This window comes from Globicephala melas, chromosome 7 (assembly GCF_963455315.2).
Source record: "Globicephala melas chromosome 7, mGloMel1.2, whole genome shotgun sequence".
In the NCBI taxonomy this organism is placed as follows: domain Eukaryota; kingdom Metazoa; phylum Chordata; class Mammalia; order Artiodactyla; family Delphinidae; genus Globicephala; species Globicephala melas.
In genome coordinates this window covers 68,928,918-68,950,428 of record NC_083320.1, presented here as the reverse complement: position 1 = coordinate 68,950,428, position 21,511 = coordinate 68,928,918, and the positions used below count along the sequence as shown (strand labels likewise).

The window sequence follows — 21,511 nt, the reverse complement described above, 5'->3', positions numbered from 1 at the left end:
AGGTATACTTATAACGAATATTTAAAACAGAAAAGGAAATAAACATGGTATTTAGAACAGAGAAGGAAATATATACGGTATTTTTTCCAGCTCTTCTGTACTGAGTTCTATATTTGGTACATTGTTAGGAAAAAAACCTGAGTGGACTTCACTAAAACAAGGAAGAAAAATGTACTTCCTATTATGTACTACCTCCTTCCCACCAGTATTACCTCATGCTTGTCCTAACCCTCTTTCTTTTAAAAATTAAAAAAATTTCTAACACATCCATGTTTGAGTTGAACATATAGTGCTCACAGTTATCTGTGAAAAAACATTTTGTCTAGGCTAGTATTTCCTAAAAAATCTTTCCTCGGGCTTCCCTGGTGGTGCAGTGGTTGAGAGTCCGCCTGCCGATGCAGGGGACACGGGTTCGTGCCCCGGTCTGGGAGGATCCCACATGCCGCGGAGCGGCTGGGTCCGTGAGCCATGGCCTCTGAGCCTGCGCGTCCGGAGCCTGTGCTCCGCAACGGGAGAGGCCACAACAGTGAGAGGCCCGCGTACCGCAAAAAAAAAAAAAAAAAAAAAAAAAATCTTTCCTCAAATATGAATTCACGATATCAATAGATGTTATATAAAGAAAAAGGCAAATTAAAAATGAATTCTGTCATCAAAAATGTTTGAGAAGTGTTGGGTAAAATTTTTTTTCAGATTTCTTTAATTTAGGACTTCACAGAACTTTTGTGTTAATTTGCCATGTTAATTTCTTGGGGGAGCAGGTATTACTTGACTAAGAAAAGCTTCTTCTAGGAAACAATTGTGAGACCCATGTTTTGAGGAAGACACTTGAAGCACTCTGGCCTAGGCAAACCCTTAAATGGACATTGTTTCTTAGAGGGTTTACACGAGAAATCAATATGGCAGTAAGCCTGTTTCTCCAATATGAGTTGTGTAAGTAAGCTTGAACATGTTTTTATTTCAAAAACAAATACACTGTAATTAAAACATCATAAGAATATATAACTGAACCAGTTACCTCATTGAGAAATCTACAGAAAGAGTGATAATGTACAATAACAATGAGGAAATACAAACGCTAGGTCTCTACTGGGTTCTTTTTTCAGCTTTAACTTTACAGGCAGAATGGAAAGATTGGGCTACACCCATGTTTCCCAAATTTGCCTGATCTTAATAATGTGGGAGTAGAGGCTGCAAATAGAATGAGAATTGTTAAAAAGTCACAATCCTCAGGTTCCATTGAAAATTACTGAATTTCCAGGGGGTGGGAGGACACAGAGAGAGAGAGAGAGAGAGAGATTTAATTCCAGATGATTCCATTGATCAAAGAGTTTAAAAAAATAAACCAAAAACCTGGGCAAGATGATATTTAAGTGTCCTTTAAATTTTAAAATTCTGTGAAGATTAACTGCTTTTTAATGAACTCTTTCGGAGCAATTGAGTTTCAGTGGGTTTATATCTAACTACATATTTTCCATTATAAATGAGATTAGCACAATACAGAGAAGTAGAGCTAAAGAGAAAAATATATTACTCACGATTTCACCACCAAGATAACCAATGAGACCTTTTATTTTATTTTACTTTCTTATTTGGGATTTCCTTCAAATTAGATTCCATGGTTGAATTCACTTCCTAACTCAAGGAACAGTCCACAGCTACTTAACATTACAAGATCTTGGGTTGCTTGGGTATGTGAAAATGCCATGTCTGCTCTGAATTTCCATACCTGATAAAAATAATTAATTCTCATCCTATGAAACATGAAAAATTACTGCTTCTGCCCACTCTCAGTAGGCAACCCACCTTGAATTTTGTTTGTCCCAACCCCTAGGCCATGAGGGCAAAAGAACAAAGGAACTCTCTGTCCAGTGCTTCCTTTCTGCTCCAGAGTTTGACTTTAACCCAAGGCTTATACTGACTGGGGGGATACAAACTGAACCACCTTGGCAACAGATAGCTGCAATCTTTGTCTTGGTTGCCATAGCAACCAGGCGATTGCTATGTATGCTAAGCAAAATTATTTTTACCTGTCTATTCTGACCCCTGGTATTTTACTTCTTTATTTCAAGCATCTATTTTCAATCTGGTTTCTTTGGCTGACAGAACTTTTAAAGGAAAGGGGTATTTTTCCTCCTTTCATTTAAAAATGTCTGATGAATGTACAAAACCAAACAGGTGCTTTTTAAAAGCAATTTGTACCTAAATGATTGCTTTACAAGCTATGGCTCTTAGTCAGCGGCTACCAGGGATGTTATTCCTTCATCATTTAGAATATAGAGAAGTGTAACTTTTGAGCTAATTAAGATTTTTAAAACTGGAAAGAAACTTTATTTATTTATTTTATTTTTATTATTATTATTTTTTTTGGCAGGCCTCTCACTGTTGTGGCCTCTCCCATTGTGGAGCACAGGCTCGTGACGCGCAGGCTCAGCAGCCATGGCTCACGGGCCCAGCTGCTCCGCGACATGTGGGATCCTCCCGGACCGGGGCACAAACCCGTGTCCCCTGCATCGGCAGGCGGACTCTCAACCATTGCGCCACCAGGGAAGCCCAAGAAACTTTATTTTAATTTCAAATATGTCAGCAAGTGATGAATTTTGATGTGCATATAGTAATTAGTGAAAATAGAAAATTAATCTTTTACTTTTTAAAATTACACACGTGTTTTCAAAATAGCATCCTTATTTTACGTTTAATATCTATATAGCACACATGTTTGCAGTAGTCAATTGCTACTTACATGTCTATAGTTTTTATCTTTTCCTCATCATTCCCTAGATTATATATTTATTTGCCCAGAGAGAACTAGAAGACATAATCCAGGATCTCAAAGATCAAAGATTTGCATTCAATCAAAGGCCACCAAAGGCAAGGACGTTGACTTATACATTTTTGTATCACCATTGTACATAAGACTTTGACTTACATTTAGTAAGCACTCACAAAGATTGAATCAATAATTATCCTGATGAATGTGCTTTACTCCTACTTGCAGTACCCACATATATTGTTTTTCATTTCAATTTGCATGTATAGACACAGACCAAATCCAGAATAGGAGGAAAATATTGGATGGTGATTTCTGTTTTGCTGAACCAAGTTTGATGGTATTCTATAAATAACAGTAAGATAATAGATGCAAAATTAATGTCACATTAAATTGGAAGTGTTCAGAGGCAATTTGGGACTCCTGCACTGCATTTCAAATTTAATTTGGAATTTTGTGTTTGTTACTATTTCTGGCAGTTCAAGATGATCTGTACAGTTTTATTGAGGTTTGCAGGATACTTAGTTTAGGCAAACAGTGAGGTTTAGGAAAACATTTAAATCATACTGTAGAAGTATTGTGAATGTTGTTTTTTGTAATTTCAAGAGTGAAGAATCAATGAGGCTTTATAAAAATAACTGTTGAAAAAATAGACTTTTCAATTAAGTGTTATTTTTATTTTTTTTGTGGTACGCGGGCCTCTCACTGTTGTGGCCTCTCCCGTTGCGGAGCACAGGCTCCGGACGCGCAGGCTCAGCGGCCATGGCTCATGGGCCCAGCGGCTCCGCGGCATGTGGGATCCTCCCGGACTGGGGCATGAACCCGTGTCCCCTGCATCGGCAGGCAGACTCTCAACCACTGCGCCACCAGGGAAGTCCTAAGTGTTATTTTTAATTCATGACTGTGATATTGCGATTTATAATGAGAAATATATATTTGGTCTTAGTCCTCATTCCTGGCACAGAACTCTTAAATCTTTGGAATTTCCTACATGCTGAGAGAGATAAGTTGTCATTTGTTATGTCAGTGAGATGACTTTTGGAAAGCTTCTAAGTCAGCTAAGGATGGGGGTTGGTCAACAGTGGAATCAACCTCTTGATTAAACGGTTGGAACTGTCAGTCCCACTCCTGATCTCCAGGGTGGGGAGAAGGGCTGGAGGTTGAATACATAGACAATAGCCAATGAACTAATTAATCATGCCCATGTAATGAAGCCTCAATAAAAACCCTAAAAGGAGGGGGTTCTGAGAGCTTCCAGGCTGGTGAAACAGAAGTCTTCCTTGTGCCATCATGCTGGGCCCAAGCACCACAGGGACATAAGCTCCTTCATTCAGGATCTCACCCTATGTATCTCTTCATCTGGCTGTTGATTTGTATCCTTTAATATCTTTTGTAATACATTGGTAATCTAGTGAGTAAACAGGTTTCCTGAATTCTGTGAGTCTCTAGCAAGTTAATCTAACTGACGGAGGGGGTCATGGGAGCCTTCAGTTTAAAGCCAGTTGGTCAGAAGCACAGGTGATACTTGTATTGCAATTGACATCTGAAGTGGGGGACAGTCTTGAGGGACTGAGCCTTTAATCTGTGGCCTCTGATGCTATCTCTGGGTAGATAGTGTCAGAATTGAGTTGAATTGTGTAGAACACCCAGCTGGTGTCAGAGTCTGAATTGGAGTCATAATTAAAATGACATTATTATTGAAAAGTATTTTTAATTTGTAGTTGCATCTAGAAGATATTTTTTAATACTGTCAAAGAAGAAAATTTAGGAATAAGTTTATCTAGTTTGAGGGAAACTACAGAAAGCATTAAGAAAGTTTGTACTATTTACCTGAGATGATATATATTTTCTTTAGCTTTACTGAAGTATAATTGATATACACAAATTACACACATTTATAATTTTAAACATTAGCAAATAATATGAAATCAATGCTATCTCTCCATTACAAATCAATCGCCATTTCTAAAGAAGTACTGAATTACAAATATTGTTTTGGATTTCTGTCAAAAGTCAGTATAAATTGAGAACACTGAATCATGAAGAGATAATGAGCATATTTACAATGGACAAAATTCAGTGAAAAGTGAAAAGCTAATACTTAGAGCTCTTTATGTCAGCAATATCAGTGTAATTTTGCTTTTCCTGCATCCAAGTGGCATGCCACCAATAAAAAAAAAATTTCATCATAATCAAAAATTAGCTTAAGAAAAATGGGATATGGGGAGACCTTCAAGATGGTGGAGAAATAAGACAAAGAGATCACCTTCCTCCCCACAAATACATCAGAAATACATCTACGTGTGGAACAACTCCTACAGAACACCTACTGAATGCTGCAGAAGACCTCAGACTTCCCAAAAGGCAAAAAACTGCCCACGTACCTGGCCATGTGGCTGACAGGGTATTTGTGCTCTGGCTGGGTGTCAGGCCTGTGCCTCTGATGTGGGAGAGCCAATTTCAGGACATTGGTCCACCAGAGACCTCCCAGCTCCACGTAATATCAAATGGTGAAAGCTCTGCCTGACATTTCCATCTCAACGCTAAGACCCACCTCCACTCAACGAACGCAAGCTACAGTGCTGGCCACCTACTGCCAAACAACTAGCAAGACAGGAACACAACCCCACACATTAGCAGAGAGGCTGCCTAAAATCATAATAAGGTCACAGACACCCCAAAACACACCACGGGGTATGGTCCTGCCCATCAGAAAGACAAGATACAGCCTCATCCACCAGAACACACACACCAGTCCTCTCCACCAGGAAGCCTATACAACCAACTGAAACAACCTTAGACACTCGGGGGAGACACCAGAAACAACGGGAACTGTGAACCTGGAGCCTGCAAAAAGGAGACCCCAAACACAGTAAGTTAAGCAAAATGAGAAGACAGAGAAACACACAGCAGATGAAGGATCAAGGTAAAAACCCACCAGACCAAACAAATGAAGAAGAAATAGGCAGTCTACCTGAAAAAGAATTCAGAGTAATGATAGTAAAGAGCATCCAAAATCTTGGAAATAGAATGGAGAAAATGCAAGAAACGTTTAACAAGGACCTAGAAGAACTAAAGAGCAAACATACAATGATGAACAACACAATCAATGAAATAAAAAATTCTCTAGAAGGAAACAATAACAGAATAACTGAGGCAGAAGAATGGATAAGTGACTTGGAAGATAAAATAGTGGAAATAACTCCCGCAGAGCAGAATAAAGAAAAAAGAAGGAAAAGAACTGAGGACCGCCTCAGAGACCTGGGACAACATTAAATGCACCAACATTTGAATTATAGGGGTCCCAGAAGAAGAAGAGAAGAAAGGGGACTGAGAAAATATTTGAAGAGATTATAGTTGAAAACTTCCCTAATATGGGAAAGGAAATTGTCAATCAAGTCCAGGAAGCGCAGAGAGTCCCATACAGGATAAATCCAAGGAGAAACACGCAAAGACATATATTAATCAAACTATCAAAAATTAAATACAAAGAAAAAATATTAAAAGCAGCAAGGGAAAAACAACAAATAATATACAAGGGAATCCACATAAGGTTAACAGCTAATCTTTCAGCAGAAACTCTGCAAGCCAAAGGGGCATGGCAGGACATACTTAAAGTGATGAAAGGGAAAAACCTACAATCAAGATTACTCTACCCAGCAAGGATCTCATTCATATTCGACGGAGAAATTAAAACCTTTACAGAAAAGCAAAAGCTAAGAGAATTCAGCATCACCAAACCAGCTTTACAACAAATGCTAAATAAACTTCTCTAGGCAAGAAACACAAAAGAAGGAAAAGGCCTACAATAACAAACCAAAATCAGTTAAGAAAATGGTAATAGGAACATACATATCAATAACTACCTTAAATGTAAATGGATTAAACGCTCCATCAAAAGATATAGACTGGCTGAATGGATACAAAAACAAGACCCGTATATATGCTGTCTACAAGAGACCGACTTCAGACCTAGGGACACATACAGACTGAAAGTGAGGGGGTGGAATAAGATATTCCATGCAAATGGAAATCAAAAGAAAGCTGGAGTAGCAATTCTCATATCGTACATAATAGACTTTAAAATAAAGACTATCAGAAGAGACAAAGAAGGACACTACATAATGATCAAGGGATTGATCGAAGAAGAAGATATAACAATTGTAAATATTTATGCACCCAACATAGGAGCACCTCAGTACATAAGACAGATGCTAACAGCCATAAAAGGGGAAATTGACAGTAACACAATCAAAGTAGGGGACTTTAACACCTCACTTTCACCAATGGACAGAACATCCAAAATGAAAATAAATAAGGAAACACAAGCTTTAAATGATACATTAAACAAGATCGACTTAATTGATATTTATAGGACATTCCATTCCAAAACAACAGAATACACTTTCTTCTCAAGTGCTCATGGAACATTTTCCAGGATATATCATATCTTGGGTCACAAATCAAGCCTTTAAGAAATTTAAGAAAATTTAAATTTAAGAAAATTGAAATCATATCCACTATCTTTTCTGACCACAATGCTGTAAGACTAGATAACAATTAAAGGAAAAAAAAAACTGTAAAAAATACAAACACATGGAGGCTAAACAATACACTACTAAATAACCAAGAGATCACTGAAGAAATCAAAGAGGAAATCAAAAAATACCTAGAAACAAATGACAATGAAAACATGATGACCCAAAACTTATGGGATGCAGCAAAAGCAGTTCTGGGAGGGAAGTTTATAGCAATACAATCCTACCTCAAGAAACAAGAAACACCTCAAATAAACAACCTAACTTTACACCTAAAGCAATCAGAGAAAGAAGAACAAAAAAATCACAAAGTTAGCAGAAGGAAAGAAATCATAAAAATCAGAGCAGAAATAAATGAAAAAGAAATGAAGGAAACAACAGCAAAGATCAATAAAACTAAAACCTGGTTCTTTGAGAAGATAAACAAAGTTGATAAACCATTACTAGACTAATCAAGAAGAAAAGGGAGAAGACTCAAATCAATAGAATTAGAAATGAAAAAGGAGAAGTAACAACTGACACTGCAGAAATACAAAGGATCATAAGAGATTACTACAAGCAACTATATGCCAATAAAATGGACAACCTGGAAGAAATGGACAAATTCTTAGAAAACCACAACTTTCCAAGACTGAACCAGGAAGAAATAGAAAATATAAACAGACAATCAAAAGCACTGAAATTGAGACTGTGATTAAAAATCTTCCAACAAACAAAAGCCCAGGACCAGATGGCTTCACAGGTGAATTCTATCAAACATTTAGAGAAGAGCTAACACCTATCATTCTCAAACTCTTTCAAAATAAAGCAGAGGGAGAAACACTCCCAAACTCATTCTACGAGGTCACCATCACCCTGATACCAAAACCAGACAAAGATGTCACCATGAAAGAAAACTAGAGGCCAATATCACTGATGAACATAGATGCAAAAATCCTCAACAAAATATTAGCAAACAGAATCCAACAGCACATTGAAAGGAGCATATACCATGATCAAGTGGAGTTTACCCCAGGAATGAAAGGATTCTTCAATATATTCAAATCAATCAATGTGATAGACCATACAACAAACTGAAGGATAAAAACCATATGATCATCTTAATAGATGCAGAAAAAGCTTTCGACAAAATTGAACACCGATTTATGATAAAAATCCTCCAGAAAGTAGGCATAGAGGGTATTTACCTCAACATAATAAAGGCCATATATGACAAACCCACAGTCAACATTGTTCCCAATGGTGAAAAACTGAAACCATTTCCTCCAAGATCAGGAACAAGACAAGGTTGTCCACTCTCACCACTATTGTTCAATATAGTTTTGGAAGTTTTAGCCACAGCAATCAGAGATGAAAAAGAAATAAAAGCAATCCAAATTGGAAAAGAAGAAGTAAAGCTGTCAGTGCAGATGAGATGATACTGTACATAGAGTATCCTAAAGATGCTACCAGAAAACTACTAGAGCTAATCAATGAATGTGGTAAAGTAGCAGGATACAAAATTAATGCACAGAAATCTCTTGCATTCCTGTACACTAATGATGAAAAATCTGAAAGAGAAATTAAGGAAACGCTCCCATTTATCATTGCAGCAAAAAGAATAAATACCTAGGAATACACCTACCTAAGGAGACAAAAGACCTGTATGCAAAAAACTATAAGCCATGATGAAAGAAATTAAAGATGGCACAAAGAGATGGAGAGATATACCATGGTGTTGGATAGGACGAATCCACATTGTGAAAATGACTATTGTACCCAAAGCAATCTACAGATTCATTGCAATCCCTATCAAACTACCAATGGCATTTTTCACAGAACTAGAACAGAAAATTTCACTTTGTATGGAAACACAAAAGACCCTGAATAGCCAAAGCAATCTGGTGAAAGAAAAACAGAGCTGGAGGAATCAGGCTCCAGGACTTCTGACTATACTACAAAGCTACAGTAATCAAGACAGTATGGTACTGGCACAAAAACAGAAATACAAATCAATGGAACAGTATAGAAAGCCCAGAGATAAACCCACACACCTATGGTCACCTTATTTTTGAAAAAGGAAGGAAGAATATACAATGGAGAAAAGACAGCCTCTTCAATAAGTGGTGCTGGGAAATCTGGACAGCTACATGTAAAAGAATGAAATCAGAACACTCCCTAACACCATACACAAAAATAAACCAAAATGGATTGAAGACCTAAATGTAAGGCCAGACCTTATAAAACTCTGAGAGCAAAACATAGGCAGAACACTCTATGACATTAATCACAGCAGCAAGATCCTTTTTGACCCACCTCATAGAGAAATGGAAATAAAAATAAAGAAATGGGACCTAATGAAACTCAAAAGCTTTTGCACAGCAAAGGAAACCATAAACAAGATGAAAAGACAACCCTCAGAATGGGAGTAAATATTTGCAAACGAAGCAACGGACAAAGGATTAATCTCCAAAATTTATAAGCAGCACATACAGCTCAATATCAAAAAAACAAACAACCCAATCCAAAAATGGGCAGAAGACCTAAATAAACATTTCTCCAAAGATATACAGATTGCCAACAAACACATGAAAGGATGCTCAACATCACTAATCATTAGAGAAATGCAAATCAGAACTACAGTGAGGTATCACCTCACGCCAGTCAGAATGGTCATCATAAAAAATCTACAAACAATAAATGCTGGAGAGGGTGTGGAGAAAAGAGAACCCTCTTGCACTGTTGGTGGGAATGTAAATTGATATAGCCACTATGGAGAACAGTACGGAGGTTCCTTAAAAAACTAAAAATAGAACTACCATACGACCCAGCAATCTCACTACTGGGCATATACCCTGAGAAAATCATAATTCAAAAAGAGTCATGTACCACAATGTTCACTGATCTCTATTTACAGTAGCCAGGACATGGAAGCAACCTAAGTGTCCATCAACAGATAAATGCGTAAAGAAGACGTAGCACATATATACAATGGAATATTAGCCATAAAAAGAAACGATATTGAGTTATTTGGAGTGAGGTGGATGGACCTAGAGTCTGTCATACAGAGTGAAGTAAGTCAGAAAAAGAAAAACACATACCGTATGCTAACACACATATATGGAATCTAAAAAAAAAAAAAGTTTCTGAAGAACCTAGGGGCAGGACAGGAATAAAGATGCAGACGTAGAGAATGGACATGGGGAGGGGGAAAGGTAAGCTGGGACGAAGTGAGAGAGTGGCATGGATTTATATACACTACCAAATGTCAAATAGATAGCTAGCGTAAAGCACAGCTGCATAGTACAGGGAGATCAGCTGGGTGCTTTGTGACCACCTAGTGATGTGTTATAAGGAGGGTGGGAGGGAGACACAAGAGGGAGGAGATATGAGGATATATGTATATGTATAGCTGATTCACTTTGTCATAAAGCAGAAACTAACACACCATTGTAAAGAAATTATACTCCAATAAAGATGTTAAACAAAAAAAAAAGAAAAATGGGATATGAACTTAAACAAGAGATAATGCATCCTGAATGATGGTTTTATTCAGCTGCTTTTTGCAGAGTTTGAGGAGTTTTAGAGAAAATATACCACATTCTCTTCCTTATTTCTGTAGACTCACTTCTCTAATCAGTTACTAGTAAACATTTAGATTAGGATATTTTGCCATACAGCCAAATGTTACAGGTATTTCCCAATGCCATGCTAACTTCTGAGTAGATTTAGGGGACAGATAAGAAAACAAAACAGAATTAAAGAGGATGTACTTTAGAGATTAAGATCTTCACTCTTCGAGTCAGATGATCTCGGTCTGAAGCCCACTTTCACCATCTATTGTGTGACCTAGGTAAGTTGCTTCCTTCTTCCTAAGCTTGATTCCTCTTCTATGAACTAGAGATGATAATAATAGTACCAACTCACAGGAGTGTTATGTGGATTAAAACTGATAATCTGTTAAACCACTTAGCATAGAGCCTGGCATAGAGTAAATGCTCAATCAGTGTCACCTATTATTAAATCTATCATAATTCTATTTTCACGCCAATAATATACTTAAATAAAACCCAGATAATGGGAATTTATTTTAGGTTTAAGGTTCTATGTAGATTTCAAAATTATATGGCCTTTTAAACATTCAGAAATTTCTCTCTTGTGACCTAAGTCTCTTAGTGATTACTCCTGAAACTAATTATTTTGAGTATTCTCCTTAGTAAAGCTATAAGAAAACTATAGTTGTGGACTAGTAGTAATTCTTTTCTTCATCATATGTCTTTCTGATGACCACAATATGGGTTTCTATTAAGTTCACTAGACATTTCTTTTAAGTAGTAAAATAATAAGTTGCGGAACTATTTGCTCATAATTTGGCCAGTACTGTATATAAAGGACACTCAAACTACCTTTAGTTTCATAATATGATCTTGTAGTACTTATTATATTAGCATTTGCAAATGCTATTATTATATGTTGCTGTAATATTTTTCTCCAAGTAGTTTATAACCCCTTGAATACTGGTACTAGGTTTTATACTTCTGTGTCTCTAGAGCCTACCCAGCATATAATGTGCATTTATTTTGTGTGTGTGTGTGTGTGTGTGTGTGTGTGTGTGTGAGAGATGCTGTTAGTCTGAATTCTTATCTTCATCTACACAATGGGCCACTGTTGTTTTGTTTTCTTTCCTTAGAGCCCTTCCTTCCCCGCTGCTTTTTTCTGGTGTGGTCCGCAGTCAAGGGCTATACTTCTTCCACCACAAGGCTGAGCACAGGACTCAGGTTGGCCAATCAGAGTCCACTATCTCGGGAATTGATATGGACACTGGTGGAGAGAAAGCCTTTCCCATCAGATCACCAACTGTGAGTATTAGCTAAGACAGAAGAGTCTAAGGACCTTGCTTCCATCAGATGTAGCATGAAGTCAATACAGAAGAAAGCAAGGCTGAGAGGAGAGAATGTCATCAGCTGTTCAAACAATGAATGTAGCTGTGGCCCAAAGCAGATCTGCCCCTGCACTTTTCGGTTATGTGACCCTATAAGCTGACCCTCCCCCTTTCATTTTTTGCTTAAAGTGGTTTCACTCAGGCTTCTATTACTTGCATTCTGTTACAGCACTGACTGATAGAGCCTTATGTGACTGGCCAATAAAGATTTGAAACCCACAATGCCATCTTCTTAAACCTTCTGACATTCTTATGCCTCTCTAGGGAGAGTGATCTAGTACAAAATTTGTAAGAGCTGAATGTGACAACAAAATGATACATTTTATCCTAAAGCTCAGCATAACATCTGAACTAGAACTAGCCTCAAAAATAATGAAATGATATGAGAGTGTAAAAGTTTGGTTTACTTTTATTTAAAAGGGGGCAGATACAGCCAAGAATTTGATCCTTTACTGAGAAATGCAATCGCACGGTGAAAGCAGATCTTTGCTCTTCACCCGCACATTTCTTCCAATTCATTGTTTTCTCTCCATCACTCCACTGGAATTTGGTAGTAATTATCCAACCAAGGCCCCACTTCCCCAAAGTGGACCCTACTACACATTTGCCTGTACCAGGTGGATTGTAGTTAAGGAAGAAAAAACCCACATCCTCTGAGAGTTATTTTCTACTTCCTTCAATGAATAGAGAAGGTCAGGTGGAATATGACATAAAGAGCTGATGCATGCAGAAGTTTGGCCTCTCAGACCAGCCACTAAAAGGAATCTTTGGACCTAAAACAACAGCAAGAATGAGAATCTTGCTTGAGGGAAGAGTTTGGAAGGCAAGCATTTGCCTTGGGAATTTTTTACCCACAGATTTACTCTTGCTTAATTCTCTCCAACACCTTTGGTGGTGCATTTCTGAATTTTTTAAGATTCTTAGGTGCTGTGTCTTACGTTAGGCTCTAGTAATACAAACACCTCATGCTTCATTCATCCATTGGTATTCACAGTTTCCCAAATATGCCCCACTCCAGATTCTAACACACAATCTCAGATGTGCCCCACTCCAGATTCTAACACACAATCTCAGAAAATTCTCAAGTTTCAAAACTCATCTAAGAGTTTATATTTCCCAATCACCACCCCAACCTCCCAATATAGGCAATGTTTCCTCTCCCAGCACTCTCTGCTCTCTGAGTTTACCTATAGTGTAATACTTCACATTGCATTACAATGCCTATGTACCGAACTTATCTGTCTCCATCACTTCTTGAAGGCGGAGAATTTGCCTTTTAATATGAATTCCCGGAACCTAACGCTGTACATACTAGCTCTCAATAAATGCTTGTTGAGTGAATAAAAAAATACACAGATGCATGAATGAATGAATAGATGAATGGATAGCAACATGGTCCCTGCTCAATAAACTCAATCTAGCTGGGGAGGCAAACAACTAACTGGCTAATTAATAATTAGCCAAAGTACAATAGAGATAAGATCCAAATGGTGAGAGAGTATAACAATGAACAGAGATGAATTGTTTCTTTCATTTATGCCTTTTTTTTTTCTTGATGTCTGCTCTATTGTTTGTGCTCAGAGGAGTGTTTAAAAATCCTTATTGAATGACTGATGAACAAAGCCCTGATATCTTTGAAAAAAGGATTACCATACAAGTCCATCAAGGGAATAAAACATATTAGAACATTAGATAACGGAAATACTGCTGGCTGCCTACAGCAAATATGTTGAGAATATCTTGACAAGGAGGATTTCCATGTAGTCCTAACAAAGGTAATAGTAAAATTTCTGAGTCACTACAAAATTATTTCTAGAGACTAGGAGGCAAGTGATACTATATGTTGTGAATATGGGGATTCCAGAGATAGCTACAATCAGGAAACTTCACAAACACTAAATGAGAAAATAGTTATAGGCTCGCTCTGCTTTCAAGTGCTTAAAAAAATTTCCAGAGTCTACGTTTGCAGGAGGAATGTCTCAGTATTTGATCTCCACCTTGTTTGGTTTGACATGTTGACAACTGGAAGGTTTGCTACTAAGAGCTAAAGGGGGCCTAAAAAGAAGATAGAGCGAGCCTACATATCCCCTTCTTTCTAGTTTTCAGTCTCAATATTTTTCCAGTCCCTCATCATTTCTGACCAGAACCACAGCTACTTAAGTGTTCTGTCTCCAGAATCTCCTTCCTATCACTGTATCTTGTACATTGTTAAAAAAAAAAGTGTTGTGGCCTCTCCCGTTGCGGAGCACAGGCTCCGGACGCGCAGGCTTAGCGGCCATGGCTCACGGGCCCAGCCGCTCCGCGGCATGTGGGATCTTCCCAGACCGGGGCACGAACCCGTGTCCCCTGCATCGGCATGCGGACTCTCAACCGCTGCGCCACCAGGAAAGCCCACCTTTGAAAGGTTTTTTGCCTGCTCCTCAGCCTGGGGTAGTTCGGAGGCTGTGGGGAGGGGCACTCCATGATGATTTGGGTGAAGTATAAGAAACTGTAGGAAAACTATGGGGTTTTGTTGTGGGCCTCAGTGTCCCTCAGTGCTAAGTAACAGTTTTAAACATTTTTTTAAATGTTAAAACAAGTATTGTAATGTTATGGAGCTAAATATGAAAGTCACAGGATTTTAAAGAGAAAGCATGAGACCTTAAAAGAATGCTCACCTTTTGATGGCAGCTGTTGCATTTTACTCAAACCCCCAAGGCACTTGAGGAGAAAGGTATTGAAGAACCATCTAGAGGGGAAAGTTCCAGCAGCTCCCCAATCTGTAACAAGCCCCTGCCCAGCCTAGCAACTCCCTGGCTCAAGAACCTACTTGTTAGGAGAAGGCACGTGGACTTTTGTGCCTCTACAACTTTGTTCTTGCTGTTTCCTCTACCTGGGATTCTCACCCCTTCCCTTGTCTGCTTGGTCAACTTCTCTTGCCTTCCTTCCTTCAGTAAACGTTCATGAACTCTACTCTGCCAGGTGTTTTACTAGGTCGTGGCAGGGTGTAGATAAAAGGATCCTGCAGCGATAGTGCAGAGGGCCAGGAGAAGTCATACAAGAACATTAATAAACAGAATAATGGTTGATGTTGCTTGCCATGTACATAGCACCTTGATGAACACTTTCCACACATCATTCTATTTAATTCTTATATCAACACTGAGAAATAAGTTTTGTCATCACTAAAACTTGCCTCCATGTCACAATAAATGACTTAGCCAGAATTAAAGTACAAGAGCATGCGACTCTGAGTTATGCTTTTAAACATCACTCACTACCCAGTTTGATAAGTAACCTTCTGGATCCATCTTAAATGTCCCATCTCATCTGTTTTTCTTCTCTGAAATTTCCTCCCTTAAAGTATAATTACTTTCCCTCGACCTGTGTTCCTATATTCTTTAACACCACGATTTCATTAGCGCTATTGGTATAAATGTTTCCTCTCACCAGGCTCAGAAAGTCCCAGTAGAGGTGCCACCTCCGATCCATGTGTACATTCATCTCCTCCTGGCACAGTGGACCTGCTGAAGGTGGCAGGATAAGGTAGGCCCTGCAGTGAACCAAGCTCATGAAAACTTTGCAAAGATCAAACTTGGCTGCCCACAGGCCTTAGGTATGTTTTGTTTGGCCTATAAAAGCATTTTGAATTAGTTTGCCAACTTTTAGAAATAAAGAGTTTATCTTAAATTCTGGATTTCTAGATTCTTTTTAAAATTGGAAGATTTGAAAACATTGGTCATGCATTCTTGCATGACCACAGTTAGCTGGAGATGAGTGGCAGCCATCTGCTCAGGAGGGACTCTGGGCTCTGTAAGTCCCTGTAGCCCCTACCATGCCTGCTGTGCTACCATGACTACTTTACTCACTTACGCTACTGGCAGGACCCTGACCCTAATATCTGCAACCAGCCTACTGTTCAATTTCTAAAATCTCTTTCTATATATCCATATGATGATTATGGTCTACAAATAATATATTTTTTGAGTTAATTGCAAGTAAAATTCAAAGCTATCAAAACGGTGTCAGTATTCACTGTTGGGCCCAGTTTACTAAGTATAAGTTGAGAAAAACAAAATGCCAAGGGTAGAAAGCCTAATTACTACATAAATATCAAAATATATATTTGAGTATGGCATGTATAATGTCTCATCTCAAATAAATAGAGACTACTCAGGTCTATTTACAACTGACTCATGGTCTTTACATAGCTATTTTAGCTCACATTTAAGACATTATTTACAAACTACTATAGTGTTGTTTGTAGTGATTACAATTACAAAAAACTATATTAATGTAAAATCTTAAATGCTTGGGATAGAGATTGGGGTCAAGTTTATCTTTATATTGTGACTGTTTATAAAAAGATTTGCTAAGTAAATATACTAGGTTAAATTGTTTGTAAAAAAACAAAAACTGTTTACTTGGCACAAATTTTAGACTCATGAATTCCCAACAATGTAAGTGCATTGTAAGCAAAAGCTGGGTACTGCTTAGGTTGGTATTTTGATATAATAAATACAAATCATTTTTCTTTATTCTTTAAAACAGGACTCTTGCTAGACAGTACCTTTTTACCTTAGTTCAACTTGCAATATTTTTTTTAAAAAACAATAAAATATTGTTCCTGTGAAATATATTGTTTCACTCTGACTTTTCATCAACTCAGACAGTTCTTTTCCCCAATTCCACTGACTTATACCTGACTCTACTTAGTAGTGTAAGTGCAAAAAGAGGGCCACAGTTAAGAGTAAATCCCAATTAGTTGCCTAAACCTTCGATAGACACATCCATTATATTAAAAAAAAACACATGCTTTAATAATGCAAGAGTTGGCAGCAAAACAATAAATGCCCAAACATGATGAATAGCTGGTTAACCACATCTGCAACAAAAGGAACAAGAAAACCAAGCCAGCCCATTTTTGCTTAGTCTTGCAATAGATAAAATCATAGTCTGTAGTTTTATTTATCTATTACATTAGAGGGTCACCCAACTTCTGAGAAATTGGAGTGCAAATAAATGGCTTACCTCTCTTAATATTCATTCATAGGAAAAGGAATGAGTTTTATGGTGCAGAAAATAACTTTAAAAACAGTTAAAATTGATAGTAAAATCGTGTCCTACCTGGGTAACTTTCTCTGTCACATTGTGTGTTCGATCTTTAACTTTGGGTGCAATAATGGTTTTATCTGAAGAAGGAGGGGATGTGTTCTTTTTTTCAGTTTTGACATCTGAAAAATTCAGAGTGAGCTGTGGAATCTTGTTAATGGTGCTGTATTTGTTGAGGTTTGAATCCGACGTGGATCCCAGGAGGCTTGACTTGATATGATTAAAAGGCCCTAAAAAATTGGAAAGTATTTGTAAAAGCAATATCAGGAAAAATTAAGAAAGAGATGGTCTTGAATGACCTGTTAGTAATCCATGACCATTGTGACCCTGATTCAGATGTGACTAAATGCAGCTGGCTGATACCTGTTCACCATCTGACATACGGAGAGGCATGTGAGTATCCAAGGATAAGATGGTGCCCTAGGTGTGCACCCAGAGAGCAGATGACAGCTTTAGCTGTTAACTGGCTTCTTTCATTAAAGGCTGGCATAAAAGAACGAACTCTACTCCCTATTATTGGCTAAATTCTACTTTCAAAGTTTCTCAAGAATTTCTTTTTTTATAATTTAAGAATTATTCACGGAAGGACTTTTATAATTTAGGAATTATTCAAGGAAGGTTAAAATCATGTTGGCCATGAAACTTCTGAATGGCTGTCTAGCCTGCTCCAATTCGTATTACTCCCTTCTCTGTGCCATAACAAGTGACAAGCCAGTTGTGTTCTTCATATGCTTCTATTACATGTATGAGATGCTTCCCAGAGATTCTGAGAGTTAAGTCCAGACAGGAATTTCAGGTAACAATGAGAAGGACAAATGTCATTTATGTGTATGGGTGTGTGTGTGTGTGTGTGTGTGTGTGTGTGTGTGTGTGTGTGTGTGTGTGTGTGTGTGTGTGTGTGTGTGTGTTATGTGGACTATATTGAAAAATTTGGCTCCTATGGGAGAGTTTTAAATCTTTCCTTTCTTTTCTTTTTCTCCCTTTTATTTAGATTTAAGGCTGACCACTTTTTGAGGGGGAAAAAAAACATAGCAGAAGAATGCTTTGGCAAACATAACTTAAAATTGAAGTGACCATAGTTGGGTAAATAAGACTTGTCTGGGGTTGGCAGCACCTGGTTACATCTTTTTTTTTTTTTTAACCATGCTATACATTAGATACCCAGATCTTATTCCTGGAAATTTGGACTCTTTGACCAACGCTAGTCACTTCTCACATTCCTTTCTTACGAAGACAATCTGGCACTGTGCCAAGACCCTGGGCCCCTTAGTTGAGGATAAGTACACTGACCAGCTACATATTCTTTTGAGATGAACCTATTGTCTGTTGCTTATAGAGAGTCAAGAAATGCTCCAAAGAGTTTCTCCTTTCTTGTATCATTCTATGGCTACATTCCCAGCCTATATCTTAATATTTAAATTTGTAAAATATTCTAGGACTTCAGATTTCTTAGATATTGTCTTTTTCCCAACTCTAATGTCATATTTTCACTGCTTAGGTGACTTTACTGCACACAGGGATATTGACATGAAATTATATAACACTGAGCTCAGGTATATACTTAAATTGTATTTCAAACCCTTAAGCATACTTTTCACACTGTAACAGTACTTCACCCTAGAGGCATCTGTGGGGGAATTTTTGTTTGTTACAGTGATGGGAGGTGTCTATTCTCTCACCATGAAAAATTGACCCAGATGTCCCAACGGGCATTCATGTAGGTGAAAAGCCTATTTATAATGATCTGAGCCTTGAACTTGTTTCACATATTTTAATATACACTGAAACTTTCAGAGCTACAACTGCCACATAGAATGAAGATTTTTACTTTTTTTTGTTCATAACTTTACCAAAAGTTGTTCACCATTTTGGAAAACCAAATCACTTGGAGATACACTACTTGTGTTATTTGAGTTGCCAGTACAAAATTTCAGACTTCAGGTTACAGTCTGTGTTTGTAGCTGTCACATGCAAACATATAAATGAAGATATTTGAATCTTTTTAAAACAATGTTGGAACAAAATATTATTAAATTTGCAGACAATTATAGGAATCACACCTCAAATCATTAATAAAATTTCTGCTAAAATATTTTATATTATTGATCTCCTATATATGTAAAATGATGTATGATACAACAAAAAGAAGCCTATGTTAATTTTTAGGTAAAAAATAAACACCTGGAATGATTTAAGAACTCCCTAGAGATCTGCCACAATGTCTCCATAATGTCTTTTTTATTGACGTATAGTCAGTTTACAATACTAGATTAGTTTCAGGTATGCAACATAGTGATTCAATATTTTTATAAATTATACTCCATACTACAAAATAATGGCTCTATTTCCCTTTGCTGCACAATATATCCTTGTTGCTTATTTATTTTATACAAAGTAGTTTGTATCGCTTAATCCCATACCCCTATCGTGCCCCTTCCCCCTTTCCTTTTGCCCACTGGTAACCACTAGTTTGTTCTTTATGTCTGTGTTCTCTATAATGTCTTGACTGCCATTTCTTCTTCTAATCCATCTTCTAGTTCACATTGCTTCTGAAGGCGTATGGTCTGCAAGGTCTTTTTTAAGTATTGGAGGATAAATATACATCCTGATGTTTAGTGGGATTTCTTTCTCCTGTGCAATGCATTACTATTGCATTGCATGTTATCCCATAGGGAATCATTTTGACATTAAACTTAAAACCAAGGGCCAGTTCATTTTTGTGGATATCATACTTTCTCACTTTCTCCCCAGTTGATTCTGGCTTTATTCCTAATTTAATTTTGATTATTTACTATTTTAAAAATTTATATATAAATAAGTCCGATCTGTCATTATTTATTCCAATAGTGGTTTTTACTTGGTTATCCCTCAGTACTCCTGCTCTATCATTTTAGCCAGTACTTATGTGGATTGTTTTATATGTCTTTAATGTTCTTAAAACCAAATTTTTTTCTTATTTCTGATAACCACATTATGTCTTCTAGTATAGTTATATTTGAACATTAACATATTGAGAGAAATATTTTATTATAAACTACTTTCCTTTTAACTCCTCCTTTAAATTAAAGTTAAGGAATAATGTTGAACTTTTAGAAATAGGTTAAATCATCTCTGAACGTCATTTCAGGATAGTAAAATGAGTATAACAAAAAGTTGAAACGAGGGGACATTAGTCTGATAGGGCTGAGAAACCAGTGGCCAATACACATCACACTAAGATTTGGCCTCAGAATATTACTTTATTGCAATCTGTGTTTTAGCTTCTCTTACTTACTAGTGGAAAACCTTTCTAAACTGTTACTCTATTCTGTTTTTTTTTAATGTTAAATCTAGGCATTTAAAGAATTCAGCAGAACTTAAAATACTGCTTAAAATAATTCATGCATGCTTAGATAAGGCATTCAAAATCTATTTCATCTTGTATAATAAAAATCATCATGCTATTTTCCACTGATTTTGAAGCAGATGTTTACATGCTGGGGTCTGTTAGTGTCTGCAAGATAATCAGTGTCAGCTTAGGTTTCTCTGAAATCTGTCTAAACTCTAATCAAAATAATTTCCTACACTTTAATTAAGAAACGTATTAGTAATATCCTCATTTTACCAGTTGTAAGCCCAAGCAGACACAATAGGAGGCCAAAATGGAATAAGAATCAAGGACCAGAAATTAGAATGCAGGGTTTCCTATCTCCTAGGTCTATATTCAGAAAGGCCTTGGTTGAGGACTTAAAGGTGAAAGGCAGCCTCCCTGAGTGTGATCATAAACAGATGGCATTTAAAATTCTAAAGAAAGAAAGGAAGATAACCTGAAAAACAAAGTAAATGAATTTAAAGAAAATAAATGGGCAGAAATACAGGGAAATAGTAGATTCAATAGAAAAGAATGTAAAGCTCAAAAGTATTTAGGAGGACTTGATATTCTTCAGAGAAACATTTGCAGAATGGATGACCAGATTAAATTTTCTAATATACTAGTAGGAGATGGAAAACAGGTGACCAAGCAGACTAAACCAACAGCTGGATAAAGCTCTAATATATTACAAGTGTCTGAGTAAATATAAAATAAGCCAGGTTCTAGCTACAAAGAAATACACTGCATTTAAAGATTAAGCTAGAGGCTAAAGCAACATCTAGGAAGAATTTTAGATTAAACGTATTTAAAATTTTTATGATAAGGTTATTTCAATTTATCAT

At 37.1% G+C, this 21,511-nt stretch overlaps 1 protein-coding gene across 8 annotated transcripts in view; it reads right to left on the bottom strand.

Annotated features, from left to right (window-relative positions):
* KCNH7 (potassium voltage-gated channel subfamily H member 7) overlaps positions 1-21,511 on the bottom strand; it is a 460,792-nt gene that overhangs the window by 97,509 nt on the left and 341,772 nt on the right. For all 8 annotated transcript variants that reach the window (XM_060302349.1, XM_060302355.1, XM_060302352.1 and 5 more), the window contains one exon: positions 17,333-17,547. In XM_060302349.1, coding sequence (XP_060158332.1) covers positions 17,333-17,547 — 215 coding nt within the window. The remainder of the gene's footprint in view (positions 1-17,332; positions 17,548-21,511) is intronic.